This window comes from Anopheles aquasalis, chromosome 2 (genome assembly GCF_943734665.1).
Source record: "Anopheles aquasalis chromosome 2, idAnoAquaMG_Q_19, whole genome shotgun sequence".
NCBI classification, from domain to species: Eukaryota; Metazoa; Arthropoda; class Insecta; order Diptera; family Culicidae; genus Anopheles; species Anopheles aquasalis.
Window position 1 is genome coordinate 86747231 of NC_064877.1, and position 15916 is coordinate 86763146.

Here is a 15916-nt window from a genome sequence, read left to right on the forward strand (position 1 = left end):
GACGCAGGCTAATGTTTGTCACCTTGGGGCCCCAACCCCCAGTCGAAATCCCCAACAGTCATCAAATCGAAAGGATAGAATTCCGATTTACGTGCCGAGTGCTCGAAGATAACATCTCGAATTCACGCGTTCGCAAACAAATACAATCTCCTTGTAATCGAAAGATCATCATAATTCCTCTCCCTTATGACCAGCTAGGCAGCAGCAACGACCAGGCAACCCTCCAAGGCAACCATGATTGACAGATCGAGACGTGTCTCTAAGCATCGCTTCATCATCTTCGCGTCCTCACAACCGACACAAACTGGAATGAATTTGTTGGCTCGTAACCCGTCTCACGGTCTCCTGGCAAACAAATCCCGTATCCACCTTTTTTACCCAACGGACCCTCCATGCTACGCCAGAGTGACTTATATTAGTCTCATCCGGATATGTTTCATTCGGGGCATCCCTGCCAAGATTAATGCGTGCTCCTTCTGGTGTAAAATGTGACGCGAATTGCAAAACTTACGCTCGGCTTACCGCGAACAACGTTCATGTGGCTAGATTTTGCATAATTTTTCTTCCAGCCCCATTTCCCTGCAGGAGAGTGTTATGTTCTGATGCCTTTCTTCGGATGCTGCCAACTGTTTCATGTTGCGTTGCTCCAATGTGTAATTTGTGGCAACCAGGGACATGCTGTGACGTACGCAACAGACTGCAAAAGGATGGCTCCAACACTAATTAGCAGGATGGCACTCTAAAGGTGGATTTCATCAGATGCAACCGCAAGAGGCACCGAACCAGAACGTCATCTTCGTGCGCTTCGACACCACAATGAGCTAATGAACGTTGCCATATTGCCTTGGCGCTTCTTTCTTTTGTGAATGTGCAATCACATAAGAACGCACAGTTCTTGGCTCGATTCATGCAGCCTCGAAATGCAACACTGGCTTTTTGCACCATGTCAGTGCAATTGCTGCTTTTTACTTGTTTCGTTCGCAGGGATAATGTCACTGTATCCAGCTTCTAACACATTCACTGCATTCCAGATAGAAACATTTGTTGTTTAAAGCATAATGCGTCCTTTTGCGTAGCTCATAGGCGGCTCGAATTATTCGAATCCAGTTCGCTGCATCGAGGATACATCGAACATTTGAAAGAAACCTTTCCTAGTTCCACTATGACCTGTTCGCATAATTGAAGCCACTGCGGAGACTGCGATCAGACGCGACTAAAATCAATAACGGTCCGATGCATCCCCACCCCCGCCTGGTGTATCAATCTTCTATAATCTCGTCAAACGATCCGATCGGAAAATAATCTGCTTTTGATTTACATCAATCATTCCGCGCCGGTCTTATCGGTGTGTTGAGACCGATGGGGCATAATAATAATGCACGCTTAACGGATTTCCCCTCCCCCGTTCCCAGGGATTCCTGGCCGGATAACACGCAACACTGTGCGTTAGTTTCCGGGGCACGCACCCTTAATCGTTAGTGAAGACGAGGGACACTAATGTGAGAACAGCGACATATTTTCACCACCGATGCTGCTTGCTGCTTGGGGTAACAACGAGACTGGAACAAACGAATTAAATTCATATTAGCTCTTGCAACGCGATGCGGTGGTACCAAGTGAAAATGTCGGATGATAAATTCTTGCTGGTTAGTTTAGTTTTCCCAGCTTCTCCAATAGCGCGCAGCAAATGAGACGCGGGGCGGAGTGGAATGATAAATTTGTGTTAAACGCATGACGAGGAGGTGGAGCCGTACCGATTGATAGAGAGCATTAATCATGCCCCATAAATTGGTTGGTTCTGGCCATCGCAACTGAAGGATGCTGTTAGCTAGTGCGGTTTGTTTGCAGGGAACGGTGCGTAGACTTGTACTCCGAGAATATAGTCCACAGCAATGAATTTCTAGTAAACATCTGTAATTAATGATGTCGCTACAATATTATCTATCATTATTGCCAGTTAATCTTAGATTTGTAATCGGAAAAGCGCAATGTGTTCTTCGCTTCGACGAGTTTCCCCATTTACCTCTGAGTGTTCCTTATTTTGCATTTTGCCCAAAAAAATACCAAATATTCTTCAAAAGTTGTAGTTTAATGTGACATTTACTGGAATAAATTAACTCAAATAGTTTCTGTACAAAAAATCGTCAAAATTACCCACGATCCGTGCCCGGGAAAGGAGGTGGATGAGGAGGCAGAGGAGCGGGGTAGCTCTGAAACCCTCGCGTATAAACGCAAGCAACCCAGTAGAGGGCGCTGAAATCAATCAAAATTTGGTTTATTAAGCCGCGTCACACGAAGCATAACCGAAACTGTGCCTAAACGCCGTTTGCAAGCGATTTTGCGCTGTTTGTGGTCTTTATCGATAGTGTGTGTTTATTGTGAGCGTTTCTAGTGTTTTTCCTTTGCAAAAGAATGCCAAATACTTTCACGATACTTGATAAAATTTCAGTTTAAATGCGGTTTGCATTTTTCGGAGATTTCGGTGCTTATTCTGTAACTTTCGATTACGATGGCCTCAGGCGTTCGATGATTCATGCGAATTTCGAAACGTTTCGAAAACAATAAACAATTCAAAATGACAGTTTGAAGTAAAAAAACTGTGAATTAACTTGTTTTTTTCGGTATAAAAACGACTTAACCTTTGTAATAATAGTATACGATTAGCAGAAAGAAATTATTGATGCACAATCAGGACGCTATAACTGTTTTTCAGATGCTCGATGCTCGATGTAAACAGAACGCCAGCTGTCGACCACAAAAATGCACTCGACATGCAGGCGATCGTGAACACCAAATGAACACAAAATGAACCAAATGAATCGAACGCCTGAGGCCATCGTAATCGAAAGTTACAGAATAAGCACCTTCGACTCCGTTTCGTTTATGCTACGTGTGGACCAACGTCATTGATTTTCGGCAGCCGGGACGGGAAAAGATCTGCGAGAGGCGTTTTTTCCGAGAATTCTTCGTGCCCGTGATGGCACCGTGAAATTCGAGGCAATCTTATCGATTCCACCTCCCGGAATCTCTGGAGCATCTCTTATTTGATCAGGTAAATAGATTTCTGCGTCTTTTAGCAGCCTAAATTGCACCTTCAATTCTCAATCTCTGCGGTGGCTTTACGGTCAGCCATCTTTGCGGTGCGGCTTGGTAGGGAAGAGAACAAAAAAATGCTTTCAGGCGGAACGCCACAAGTGATGAATAAAATGTGGCGATAATTAGCGTTGAAAAACCGTAAGTAGCATCGCGGAACCATAGCTAGGACCGAGGGTCCGTCGAAGCGTCGGAATACGGAAAATCCCCCGCTACAGTGCAAAACCGCCAGCAAACGTCCTCAGTCCCGGGAGGCGAAAAATTTTGTGATTAGCTGGTGATGGTGTGTGAAACAAGTTTTTTGTTTAGTGTGTTGATAACGTGTCGGCCGGCACGGCTGGAAACCGCAATCGCGTGCGTGGAGAGCCGGCAAGATTTAGCCGGGTGCTCATTACACTGCTCCATTGAACGTTTTCAGGGGAACACGGACAGCAGCACCGCCACCCGGGACAAGTATGGGCAGCCAGCAGCAGCTGAACCGGGCGTTGGTGGAGCGTACTCTCGGTTACCATGGGAAACCTCTGCAAAACATTTGGGACGCTGAGCGCGAAGATGAAGAGCTACTGCGACTCGGCATTGGACCTAATCCGGATTTCAGTGTCTACACGGCACGCCAAAAGCATCTCACCTTTCAGGAGCGCACCAAGCGCCTTATGCTGCATCAATTCATGGTCCGGAAGGCCAGCATACTGTACGATCGCTCGCTTACGGTCGGCAAGATTGGCGAGCTTCGCCGGGATGATATAGAATGTAAGTGGGCGAGGCGAGGCCAACTGCAGAAACTAGAGAAAAATAATATTCTACCGTCCTCGTGCCGGTTGCCCTCGTAGGTAAAGAATTTTGTCTACCCCCGATGGAGGTGTTTATGGGCGTGGAGACTATCGAAAAAACGGATCATCTGCTGGAGGTAGAGCATCGAAACCTGCTGTTGACCTGCTGCAGCCCGTCCAGTCAGAAAGACTAACGGATTTATGCTCCTTCTACTTTCAAGACCGTCCAACCCGGCGATGTCGTGTATGGCAGTGTGCTATTCCAAAACTTTGGCGGGATGGTTCTGCAACCGATGCTCATCGTTGGTAACGTTCGTTATTACGTGCGAAATAAGGCCCTCAAGGTAAGGGAGCTGGCAGGGCCCCCTCGTGTCTGTTTCTGAAATGAACCCCAAAATGGGTTTGGATATTAACATGCGAATGAATTGATGTTTGTTTAAGGCAACGATTGCAAAGAACCAAACGGTGCCACCAAAGCAAATGAAGGGCCACCTGGGTAACTACACTACGAATGACATCATCTGTTGTGAGGTGATAGATGTGGGGCCGAGCGCTCTGCGGCTTATCTGCACCATGATACGAAGCGCCAGGAGCCGCGTCCCGGAATCGGTAGTCTATGGGTTGGTAGCGGCCGAAGAGCTACCTCCGGTTTTCAAGTAAGTTGACGCATCCCGCGAAACACAGGTGCTGGCCTTCAAAACGCTAAAGACACAGGCCCCACGAAGGGCGAACGGAAAAGGCGATTGTGAAACCCCCGACCAGAAGCAGAAGAACCGTGCATGTTTTGGGCTTCAATAAATGATAACATACAGATAAGCGATCATCAACTAGGCTTGTGTGCTTGATGATGCTTGTCTGAAACAAACAAAAAATGGCCAAATTCAGATTTTACTAGAGTATCTACGCTTAAACTGATCCGCTGTTCCCTAGATTCTGTATCATGATTCATTGACTTGTTGTATTTTCTGTATGTCTGAACCGCTTCTTTTTTGTTTGTACCATTTCTTGCAGGCAGGCAGAAAATCGGACCAACGAAACCTACGGGCAGCTGCTGGAGAAGTCGCCATCGTTTCGTGATCCACGATACGTAAGGCAGTTGGCGCAAGACGTTGGTCTGGACATTGACGAATTTTACACCAACATGTCGGGTTTGAAGGGCAGATATTCCTCGCAGGAGTATGCCTCCGAACTGCGGAACACACAGGCCAGCAAATGGGCTTTCCGGTACGTATTATTGGATGGATATTCTATTTTCCATTCTATCAGCATTCAGCATTGTTCTAATGATTAAATTTCGTCCATTTTCCCCAGTTCCGTAGCGGAAGGCATCGAGCACTTCAAGGAAGGGCGGCACTCGGAAGCGTTCCAGTGTTTAAATAAGGCACTAAGCATCGATCCTCGTAACGTGGAGGGTTTGGTAGCTCGCGGTGCCCTTTACGCCAACAGTGGTTCGTTCAAAAAGGCTATCGAAGACTTTGAGGCGGCACTGAAGCTCAACCCTTCGCATGCTAACGCACGCAAGTACATGGGCGAAACGTTGGTGGCCCTCGGGCGCAGCTACGAGGAAGACAATCGTATAGAGGAAGCCAAGAAGGCTTACCAAGATTGTCTCAACATCATTCCGCTCCACGAGGAAGCGCAGACGTCGTTGGACTTTTTGAAAACGAAACCAATCTACGGGAAGCAGATTGTCGAACCAACGGAACTGGAATTACCAGGTAAATTCGCCATAAAGCGATCACGAGATTATGGTGCATCTTGCTAACATGTGCTTTATCTTTGTCCGGTAGCGTTAAACATCGTGAAACCGTCATCGAGCGATCGCAACAAGCAGGAACCGGACACCTCGGGTGTGGGCGGTAGTGGGCTTAGTTTGATGGGCGGTAGTGGTTCCGGTAGCAGCAAGCGCGACAACTCCGAAAGTACGCGCAAAGAGCGCAAGAAGGAAAGCAAAAAGGATCGCAAAAAGCGGCACAAGAAGCACCAGAGTAGCTCGAGCGACTCTAGCTCGGACAGCTCGGACAGTAGTGACTCGAGCAGCGACTCGAGTAGTAGCAGCAGCGATTCGTCTAGCAGCTCTGGTAAGTTGGCGCTCCGACACAGCCTGCCTAGAGTTTCGCGCCGTAGAAACGGTCATCAACTTCGGCATACTGCGATCATCAATCGCCTATACTTTACCCCTACACTCGAACTCTACGTGTCTGGCGCTTAATCCCCTTATCGGACTTGTGGCGTTGGTCAATCTAACATGACTGAATGATATTTAAAAAAAAAGAAATGATTTTCCGTTCCGAAGGGGACGCCTCCTTGAAAATACGAGGAGCGCAAGGCGCTCAAAGCTCTTCAACAATCCAACTCTCTCCCCCATCCAAAAATGACACTAAAGATCAACAGCTTATTCCGTCGATCATGTTTTGTATAGCCGTTATCCTGTATGTTTTAGGTTTTACAAAACATTACATTCAAATGATGCCACAAAAGCGGTTCACATTTCTTGTTGAACGTTGTCAGCAGCAGCACGCAAACCGTTCCGCCTATCGTCGGTCACTGCCCGGCACGCCAGGCACCATTCGTGGCAAGGTGTCCGTAGTTCGTGATGTGCTTCAATTGTTCCATTTAAGCGACTTTGTGGCGATTGCAAGTTAGACACATGTTGTGCAAAGAGGATAAAATGACCGCAGACCGCAAGAAATGGCCTTCTCAAGTTGTATCACATACAATCCAACTATCGACGACGCATAATCGGAAGGCAGATTATCAACGCGCCACAAGCAGAGCCACAACAAAGAGCCCTTGGAGTTCTAGGAGAGCATGCTGCGATGCGCGAGGATTGTTTCTTTTGTAGGATTTTCCTTTCGTCCCCAAACAGGGTAAGGAAGCAGGAGGAGGAGGAGGAGGAGGAGGAGGAACGTTAATCACCTGCAGAAGAAGTGATAAGGATTTGCTAAGCCAAAAAAACAGAAAAGATTTACGATGAAATGAAGCACTTCAAGAGCGTACCCCAAGATGGTTAGCTGAAATATGTCCGCCTGGCCGATGTTCGTCGATGTTTCTAGTTTCGCCGAGAATTCGTAGACCGTTCCTTGCCGTGTGTTGCAGCGCGTGTAGTGTAGTGTTGTACCTGTCCTCGTAGCTGCGGAGAATCCCAGTCTTCTTGCTCTACCATGCTTCTAACTTTTGCTTACAGATTCGTCCGGTTCGAGGAACAAGCGTCGCAAGCGTTCAAAGAACGAGAAAAAGCTAAAGTCGTTATCACCACTGAGCAAGCGCATGTCAGCGGCGATTGGCGGTGGCGGGCGAGGGGCTTCCGCTGTTGCGAGCGAACTCGTTGGCTACCCGATCGGTGGACCAACCGTGACCGCAGCCGCTGGCAGCGTATTCAGCCAGTCTTCCTCACACGGACCGTCTGGCTTTGATGATTACGAGCAAAAGGTACATCTCTATATGGTGGCTTTTGGTAATCAGTAAACAGTTTAAAAATCCCCGTTTTTTTTTTTTATTTCTCACATCCCTAACTAGGTTCGCAAATTTTTGGAAATGCCCCGTGACGAAGAAAACTACGAAGAGAAGGTACGTAGATTCGTCGCCGAGGCAACCAAGTACCAGAAGGAACGTAAACAGCTAGAGGACAAGTCGCGCAAAAAGAAGAAGAAGGACGAGAAAAAGGCCAAGAAGGACAGCAAGAAGAAGCGCAAATCGGACGAGAAGAAGAAATCCAAGAAGAAGGACAAGAGCGGTGCTGGCGATGATGACGATAAGCTCGACAAGGATAAGCTGCGAGAAGCATTGAAGTACGTTCTCGCGTAATCACTCCTCTATCATCATACCTCTTAATATAACGCACTCGTCATGTATTTGTTGCAGAATTTTCGAAAACTTTCCCGTGCTGGATGAGCTCGGCTCGAAGCTGGGCGAGTACTATGCCAAGCTGGAGAAGCAGCAAACGAGCACGGCTGCCCCGGGTGGTGGTTCGGCTGCAAAGATACTGTCGGCACTGCTTGGTGAAACCGCCGCCGGCAGCAGCGGAAGCACCAGTGCCGGTGCGCTGGCCCGAGGTAAAGAGGAAGATTCATTCCGCAACTCGAAATTCAAGGTCTGCCTGTCGTCCGGTTTGGTAACGGAATCATCCTCTCCAGGAAAGGGTTCTGTGGTGGCGGGTGGAAAGTCGTCGGATATGCCGCCGGATCATCTCGAGCACCAGCAACCGCCACCGCGTGGCAGTGGTGCCCCGGTACCGGCCGGTGCAGCCGATGACCACGCCAAGGATGGTAAGTGGCGTATGATGTTCAACAAGGACAAACGTCCGGCCCCAGGAGCAGCAGCAGGAGGTGGTGGTTCGGCGAAAGATGCTGTGGCCGCCGCCGGTGGTAGCTCTGGGATGGGTGGCGGAATGGGAGCGAAACAGCAGCATGCATTTGGCAACGAGTCGGACGAAGAAGCTCCTCCAACTGGCGCATCATCCTGGGGTGGTGGTAAAGGTGGTGGTCACTATTCCGACCAACGCAGCAGCGGTGGTGGTGGTCGGTTCGGTGGCAGCAACCGTTACGATGATCGCGGCCGTGGCCAAAGCACGGAAAGAGCGCCACCGACCGTCAAGTCTGGTCCGGTCGTACTGGACAAGTTCGGTAACTTCCGTCTAGCGGATGCACCGGTAGCACCCGGTGGTGGTGGCGGTTCAAGCAGCAACAATAAACCACCGGAACCCTCAGCCGCACCACCATCATCGGCATCGGCTTCGCGACGATCGCGAAGCAAATCGCGGCACCGCACGGCGTACGGTAGCTCTCGGTCGCGCTCGCGATCGCGCAGCGACCGTCGCCGATCGCGATCGGGTAGCTTCCGGCGCCGCTTTAGTCGCTCGCGATCGCGCTCATTCAGTCGGTCCCGTTCGGGCAGTTACTCCCGGAGCCGGTCGCGATCGCGCAGCTTCGAACGGCGTCGCTACGATCGTCGCTTCTATCGCGGTGGCCGTGGTGGTGGTGGCTACGGGGGCGATCGAATGGGCGGTCCATTCGGGGGCAATCGGTTCAACAACTCGCGTGGTCATTTCCGCCGTGGCGGGTTCCGCGATTTCAGGGACAATCGCTTCATCAGTCGTGGTGGAGGTGGCGGTGGTGGGGGCCGTGATCGTCCACCATTCCGACCACGCTACCGGGGACGCTACCAGCGTTCATACAGTCGCAGCATGAGCAAATCGCCGGATCGGCGTCCAAACAGCCCGGGAGACGATCGTCCACGGTACCGGGACAACCGGCGTGGCGATAGCCGTGATCGGTCGCAGCCACGCCGTGGCGCAAGCCGCGATAGTCGCGACGGAAGCCGCGATCGCCATCGACGTGGATCGGATGATCGTGATTCACCGAAGCGATCGAAGGAACGGTCGCCTGGTGCGGCCGGTGATGGTGGTGGCCGCTCAAGAGATCGTTCCCTCTCACCGACGGCACGCGGTAGCGGCAAAAGTAAGCGCCATCAATCGCGCTCCCTCTCGCGAAGCCCACAGTCAACGGGATCGTCCAGCAACAAGAACGTTCCCAACGACATCGAAGGACGCTGGGCGGATCGCGATGAACAGTCCCCGAACAGTGGCAAACAGCAGACGAAGCAGCAGGATGAAGAAGAAAAAGATAAATCGGGACCCTCAACAGTGGCGTCGGCGGACAAAAAGAACGACGAAACGAGCGCTGCCGATGGCGATGTGTTGGACGAAGAGTACGATAAGTTGCTGCTAAAGACGCGCAAAGATCGCAAAGAATAGATTGCGCTGCGGAGCGTCACGACATAGATCGCACAACCCGTTGCGGTTTTGCTAGATTTTAATGGATTGCTTTTTCACTCCTAACCCCCACATAACTACTCTCTCTCTCTCTCTCTATCTCTCTATCTGTCTATCTTCTTTCTTGTGCGAGCGTGAGACTCAGTTAGGGACAAGATTCGTGCTGTTACCGAGATCTCGGTCGCGTATTCATTGGATTCATCGGTATAACAACGTCAACGGTGTTGTAACTCCACCGCACACGGTAGAGACGGATTAATGCTCCAGAATATTTAAGGTTCTTTTTGTAGTTTACCTACACTCACTTGAAATAAAACCAAACCCACACCGTAATCTGTAATGCAACAAACCGATTTTTAGATGCGACAATTTTACTTCCGAACACTTTTGATTTGTTTTTATTAGGTGAGTATACTAATGGTGTGCACAATTTCCAGAGGGTGGACACTAAATTCAACTCGCATTTCGGATCGGATCGCTTTACGCAGAAGAATGTAAGCAAAGCAGTTGGTATCATTTTGTGGTATTTTTGTATTTTTCTGTCAAATTCATTACAGTTGCACTTTTATTTATAATAAATTAATGTGATCTCTAGCATTCAACTGTTACACGTCTCAACCTAACACATGGCCACTGGCCACCCGCATTGATGGTGGGGTAGCAGCAGCAGCAGCAGCGCGCGCGCGCGCACTGTTATCGGTGTGTCTTCCTGCTATTATTTTAGTGTTTACTTTTCCACCTCTTCCCATTTTCTTTATTTGCTTTAATAATGTGTTTTCTTTTATGCTTTGTTATTTGTATCAGCATCTGCTTATTTGTTTGTTTTTCGATTTTCTTTTCCTCTTTACAATCATTCATATCACAATGGAATACACAGTCTCAATTAATCAGAATTTAATTGTGTTCTCTTCTGCTTTCGCCTTTCCCCCTTTCTCCCACCAATCACCGCCACACATCCTGTGCACTCCGTGCCTTGTGCCGTGCATCCAATGAGTGGCGGACTGTGGTTTGGATACTAACCGTGATCCTTTCATCAACTCTAGTTAAGCCGCCTTGTTGATTGCCTTGTGCTCTTGTGTCTCTCTCCACACTGGTTCACTGGCGATAAGCGAGCGTCTCGCACTGCTTGCCCCTTTTACCGTCTTTCTGCTTATTGTAGTGATTACGTATCGTTTAAAGATGTGTTTGGTTGATTCTGGATGAGCTGAACACAAGCTCAGTGTTTGAAAACCTTCTTCTCAATGGTGCTCGTTTTAAAACGGAAAAATATTTGTACTTTTCGGGGGGGAATAGTGGTGTGGCCTTGATCTGTAGGACAGGAAACACCGTAACAACTAGCTCCACTATGAAATAACTCTATAAATTGGTGAAGAAGAAGTAAAAACAACTCGGGTAGTGTGTAGTTGCCGTTTAGGGCAGAGGCTAAGCTAAAGAAGCGACACCATAAAAGACGAATCATTGGTGGGAGGAGTAGGTATCGCATACGTGGTCTGCAAAGTGTCGGTAAGGCACACTTTTGTACTCTGCTTCCGAGTGGGATAAATCAAAAACAAAAAACAACTAATTTAAAACGTGAAGGAGGAATCCAAGGAACTGTAGAGAAATTTTAACACCTGATCAATCGCGGCACGCAAGGTAACGTGTAATCGGTTCTGGCATGCTTGACGCTACGGCATTCTTATCGCAGTGAACCACCAAGAGCAAAGGCTACATCGATCAACCGGGTCCGTGGCGGATTGGTGGGAGAAAGAAGGTGGCGTTACGGTATTCAAGCAGAAACTCGGGGCGGTTTAACCTGAAAATTCTGCTGTTAAGAAGGGGTGTTTCGTTTTAGCGGAGAAACTAGCACACATGTCCGCTTCTCTTCGCTAGAGGCTACCCTATTAACTGTTTTGTAGAGTTTGTTTGGTAGGTTTACCGTCGTCGTCTGCATGTTTGTTTAAGTATTACATTTATGACAAAAAAGAAGCAAAAAAAACCCTAGCACTATCCATTAACATAGTAGTAGTAGTAATAATAATAATAATAATTTTAATCATAGTTACAATAATAAAAATAAAATATCAATCATTGACTCCACATTCTCACATGATATTACGCCCCAAAACCGCGAAAAAGGGAATCCTTACAAATAAGCCAACCATTGCAGAGCTAAACGAGGAAAAGAAGCTCTCTTAGGATATGAATGTAAGGTGTTGGGGTGTTCCACGAGCATTCGCTCGTCTCTCTGCCGCTTTTTTAGCGATGCGCGCCCACCAAACGAGCTCTTGCTTTACTTATATAAACCATAAACTAGACGTCACTTTGCAAATTAAAGACCGTAGAGAATAAAGAAACCCAAATCAACTCATTTGCCTACTTATATTGCGCTGCATACTTCTTTAAAGTTCTCTTCAAACCCCATCTATCGCTCAGCCCATTGCTCCCTAAAGCCCGCATATGATTTCGTTTGTTTAAACAGTCGTCGATTCGTCGGTCTCCTCCTTTTCGTTTTCGCTCTTTTATTGTAACGTTTTATCTTTGCCTTCGCTCGCGTTTTCACGGTTCTTCCTTCTTCACCTTCAATATTAAGTCGTTTTGTTGCTCTCGTTTCTAATAACTACTTTTTGTAGGCGCTCGTTTTTTTCCCTTCTATCCAAAAAGCTCATCGCTACCGTGTCACACTTTCATTCGTTTCGTTTGTGATAAGGGGTTTGATTTTCATTCATTTCTTTTCGCCATTACGAATAGTTTAAGTTTCGTTTATCTGCTTAAACACAAAACATTTCATATTTCGTTTCGAAATTAAGCAACAGATTGGGAAATGGATGCCATACCCTGTGGTGGTGGTCTCAGACTGACAATCTCTCTTTCTACCTCTCGAATGGACAAGGTTGTTTCGGCGAAACCTTCCTTAGCAGCTGGTCTCTGGCTCTTAACCAGCGCCAGGCCTAACGTAACACATAACTACATGGGTACGACCTGATGTATGCTGATACTGATAAATCCGACGATTCGACGGGACTGTTTTGATAAACTACTTCTGGAAAATGGTTGATGTGTAATATGTTTACCCTATACTGTAGCCCAGCTACAACCGCGCACACTATAGCTATTCGCGCCACGCGTTCGCGAACCATAAAACGTGGAACGAAGAAAGAGTACCAGTGATGTTTTGGCGAGATGGTCAGCATTAGACATATTGGAATTTTCGATGTAACCCACCCACCACCGAGTTAATATGCGCACGCTAAATGGATCTTTTCTTATTTGCCATTGTGTGAGTCGATCGTTGCCATTGTTAGGGGTAGAGAGTACTAACGAGATGGATTCACGCGAAGGGGGAAGAAGTGTGTTAACAAAATAGATCAATATGGAACAAAACCTTACCGATAGAGGCCATCGCCTGCTATTCGATCGCGATGTCTATTTGCATTTAAGAGGTAGGAGGGGTTTTTGGTGTTTGTTTGTAAGTATGGAATATATCGTGGCGTCATAGCACACCGTGGTTTTGGGATTGCGAGAATTTGAGCAAATAGTGTGTTCGTTATCGGTTCTAGAAACCAGTTCAACAACCAAGCAAAAGAACTCGTGAGGCAAAACTAAACTCATTACTTTAAATCTTGGCGTAAAACACCCCCTGGGCGGACCAAATCGAGCGTGATCGATAGTGGCATGCGTGCACCGCGGCTAATATTAGTTTCTGCTTAATGGATTGCATACATTGCCTTTCACCCAATCAGAATCCATTTGCTTTTGGCATGAGAGCTAGGCGTTAAGCACAATCTTTGTCTTTCTGCTTATTGAGCGTGATAAATTGGCATGCGAAACAAAGGGTGGGGCGACGGACGTGCGCTTGATTGCGATTATTATAGATACTTATATGTTAAAGACGCTAACCGTCGATAGATCAATTCAGGCGCGTTTGGTTTTGGTTCATAGTTTCTCCGATATTCACTGCCGCACCTTGTGTCGATTGTTCTTTTGCGGGCGGGCAGGCGGGAATCTGAAACGACTGTTTCGATAAAGCTTCTTGGCTAGGCGAACAACGATTGATTTTGTGAGCTGGTGGCAACAAATCCACACACTCTCTCCAGCGAACGTTCTAACGGGGCGAAAAGTGCCTTCTATTCCTATTCCAGTAGTTTCTTCTACTTCCAATCTTCAAACTAACATTAACAGCTACACAAAGGACACACATGGGATACGTACACATGAGTGATCGTAACGCACACACGAACATCCACACCCGCACACAGAAACAACGAATATCAGTGAGTGGAACAGGGTGATAGATTAGAATTGCATTTGTTATCACCTCCAACCACACCCTGTACACGCGTGTCGTCGGTTGACCGGTCTTTTGGGGCTTCTTAATTGGATGCTGTATGGGGTGTGATCTACGAGGTGCGATTTGGGGGCGATGTTTCATTAACTGCATCGATTACCTACATTCAAGATTTGCTTTCTAATAAAGCATTGGCAATGTATTTCACATTTATTATCGATGTTTTAGGCTTTTTTTAGTTACTCTGCCTTTCATATATTACTAAGTTTAGTCGATTTCTCCTGCACGGCCAGGAGGCTTTCTATTTCACACTTTTGTGTTATATCACTCTTTGGAGGTTTTCAAGGAAAACTGGGCAAGCACGCACACACGAATACAACCACACACACAAGAATTAAAAAGGATTGACGCACCTACCCCCACTGTTGATACTGCTGCACTGACGCGCTCTTAATCTAGTGGATCCTCTAAAAAGCGTACAACTATCAGTTCCTTCACCCGGGAGAACAATCCGCTAGGGTGAGGTGGCGAAGAAGGAAAGGAATACGCAACATGTAAACGTCGTGAGCGCTGTCTTCTATCTGTTTTGGGGCGATCTCTTGGGGGTCCCACGGTAGATTATTAGCGGTGCAATTATCTATTAGTGATCCCAGGCACATTTTCATGCGACACGTTTGATCCACACCAAGGAGAAGGTGCATGATTACCGCTGGAACCATTGTCAAAAATTGTGAATTCGTGCTTGAGTGTTTGTTTTTTCTTCTCAATATTTCAGATAGTTTTTAGTTTTCCTTCACCTGTTTGCATCTTATTAAAGTTTTACGCCTAATGTGATATTGCTATGCTTTTCTTTTTTTTGCTACCTTTTTTATTAGCCGTCGATCATTTTGACTTTCAACGTTCTCTAGGAAACCATCGTGCCTGTTTTTATGTGCACGCGGCAAATGATCGCTTTCGTGCTGGAACACTTTTTGCATTTCGCATTATCATACTCTTGGAAGGAAGTGTTACCGTTTGATCAGTTGATCGTTTATTGTTGTCTTTCTTAAGCGCATGTTTTACAACTGCTTGAACGCCTCACAGTGAGTCACAGTGTTTCTCTTCGCAGATAAAGCAAAACATTTGCCGGCATTTCTGCTGATAGGCCCCCGAGAGAGACTAACTTCACATTTCTAAACCATTAGTTATATAAATTACGTCATTTTTTCTCTTTTTAGCATGAAGAGAGAGAGAGAGGAACTATTTAAATCAATGAACTGGTGGTGGTGACCATTGTACCATTTGTTACCCGGCGACGATGTTGTTGTTGCCCGGTTATTAAAGTATTATAATGGGAGATAATAAATCCACTGTCTTCTGGTGATTCTTAACGCGACTCACTAGGGGCATTATCACCTTCCGCCTCATCGCCGATGAAGGTTATAAGGTGGTTGGGCGCTTTGATATCATGCACGCCCATTTCCCGTATCTTTTTGTCTTTGTAAGCGCTCTCATTGAGAGTTTAACGGATCGTGTGTTATAGGAAAATATTGACTTTACAGCAATTGATTCAATATTCGGTATCTAAGAATTCCGCAGCCCGCGGCTATACTACCTGCTACAGGTTGAGGGTAACATAAGAGTAATGAGAATCGAATGGAACCAAAGACAGGGAAAAACGAAAATTAAACCAAAAACATATTAAAATTATTATAAATCTCATGCGAAAGACTGAAAATTTCATTAAATATTAGGTACTCGGTTGTCTGGTTTTAGTTTCGTTTCATAACTTAGCATGGTATGGTCTGGCTTGTGAATGCCCCTTTCTTAAGCTTTGCGCTGCAGATAACGGTGGGGCTGCCGCATGCCATCGTCGTAGATGGCGGAATAGTTGCTAGTAATCCAAAGACGGCATTTCCCAGAGGCTCACTACGATCGTTTTGAGGTGAAATCTTCAGCTGCTTGCTTTTCAATGGCCAACTCGGATAGCGAGTCATTTATTGAATTCAATCCATAAAATTAGTCCACAACATG

General features: G+C 46.9%; 2 protein-coding genes across 7 annotated transcripts in view; one reads left to right on the forward strand and one right to left on the reverse strand.

Moving 5' to 3' along the window:
- Positions 1–2919: 2919 nt before the first annotated feature.
- Positions 2920–9979, forward strand: LOC126568911 (tetratricopeptide repeat protein 14 homolog). 3 transcript variants are annotated; one of them, XM_050225598.1, is made up of 12 exons: positions 2927–3052; positions 3512–3843; positions 3924–4000; positions 4085–4207; positions 4305–4519; positions 4875–5087; positions 5175–5581; positions 5654–5944; positions 7051–7295; positions 7383–7654; positions 7728–7918; positions 8000–9979. In XM_050225598.1, exons 2-12 carry the CDS (start codon positions 3549–3551, stop codon positions 9616–9618), a joined length of 3948 nt encoding a protein of 1315 aa, XP_050081555.1. In that variant the 5' UTR covers positions 2927–3052; positions 3512–3548; the 3' UTR covers positions 9619–9979. The 3 variants fall into 3 exon arrangements, with proteins under 3 accessions (XP_050081556.1, XP_050081555.1, XP_050081554.1); XM_050225597.1 differs by having other exon boundaries at positions 7728–9979; XM_050225599.1 differs by lacking the exons at positions 3512–3843; positions 3924–4000; positions 4085–4207; positions 4305–4519 and having other exon boundaries at positions 2920–3052; positions 7728–9979.
- A 168-nt stretch (positions 9980–10147) lies between these two features.
- Positions 10148–15916, reverse strand: part of LOC126572556 (putative uncharacterized protein DDB_G0277255) — an 18376-nt gene continuing 12607 nt past the window's right edge. For all 4 annotated transcript variants that reach the window (XM_050231966.1, XM_050231965.1, XM_050231967.1 and 1 more), the window contains exon 5: positions 10148–15916. This exon is cut by the window's right edge and continues 3471 nt beyond it. The gene's annotated coding sequence lies outside the window, so the exon portion shown is untranslated.

Coding starts and splice junctions, on each gene's coding strand:
- LOC126568911 (XM_050225597.1), top strand. CDS start 3,549: ATGGGCAGCCAGCAGCAGCTGAACCGGGCGTTGGTGGAGCGTACTCTC. Junction 3,844..3,923: donor TCGCCGGGATGATATAGAAT/GTAAGTGGGCGA, acceptor TTGCCCTCGTAG/GTAAAGAATTTTGTCTACCC. Junction 4,001..4,084: donor AAACGGATCATCTGCTGGAG/GTAGAGCATCGA, acceptor TCTACTTTCAAG/ACCGTCCAACCCGGCGATGT.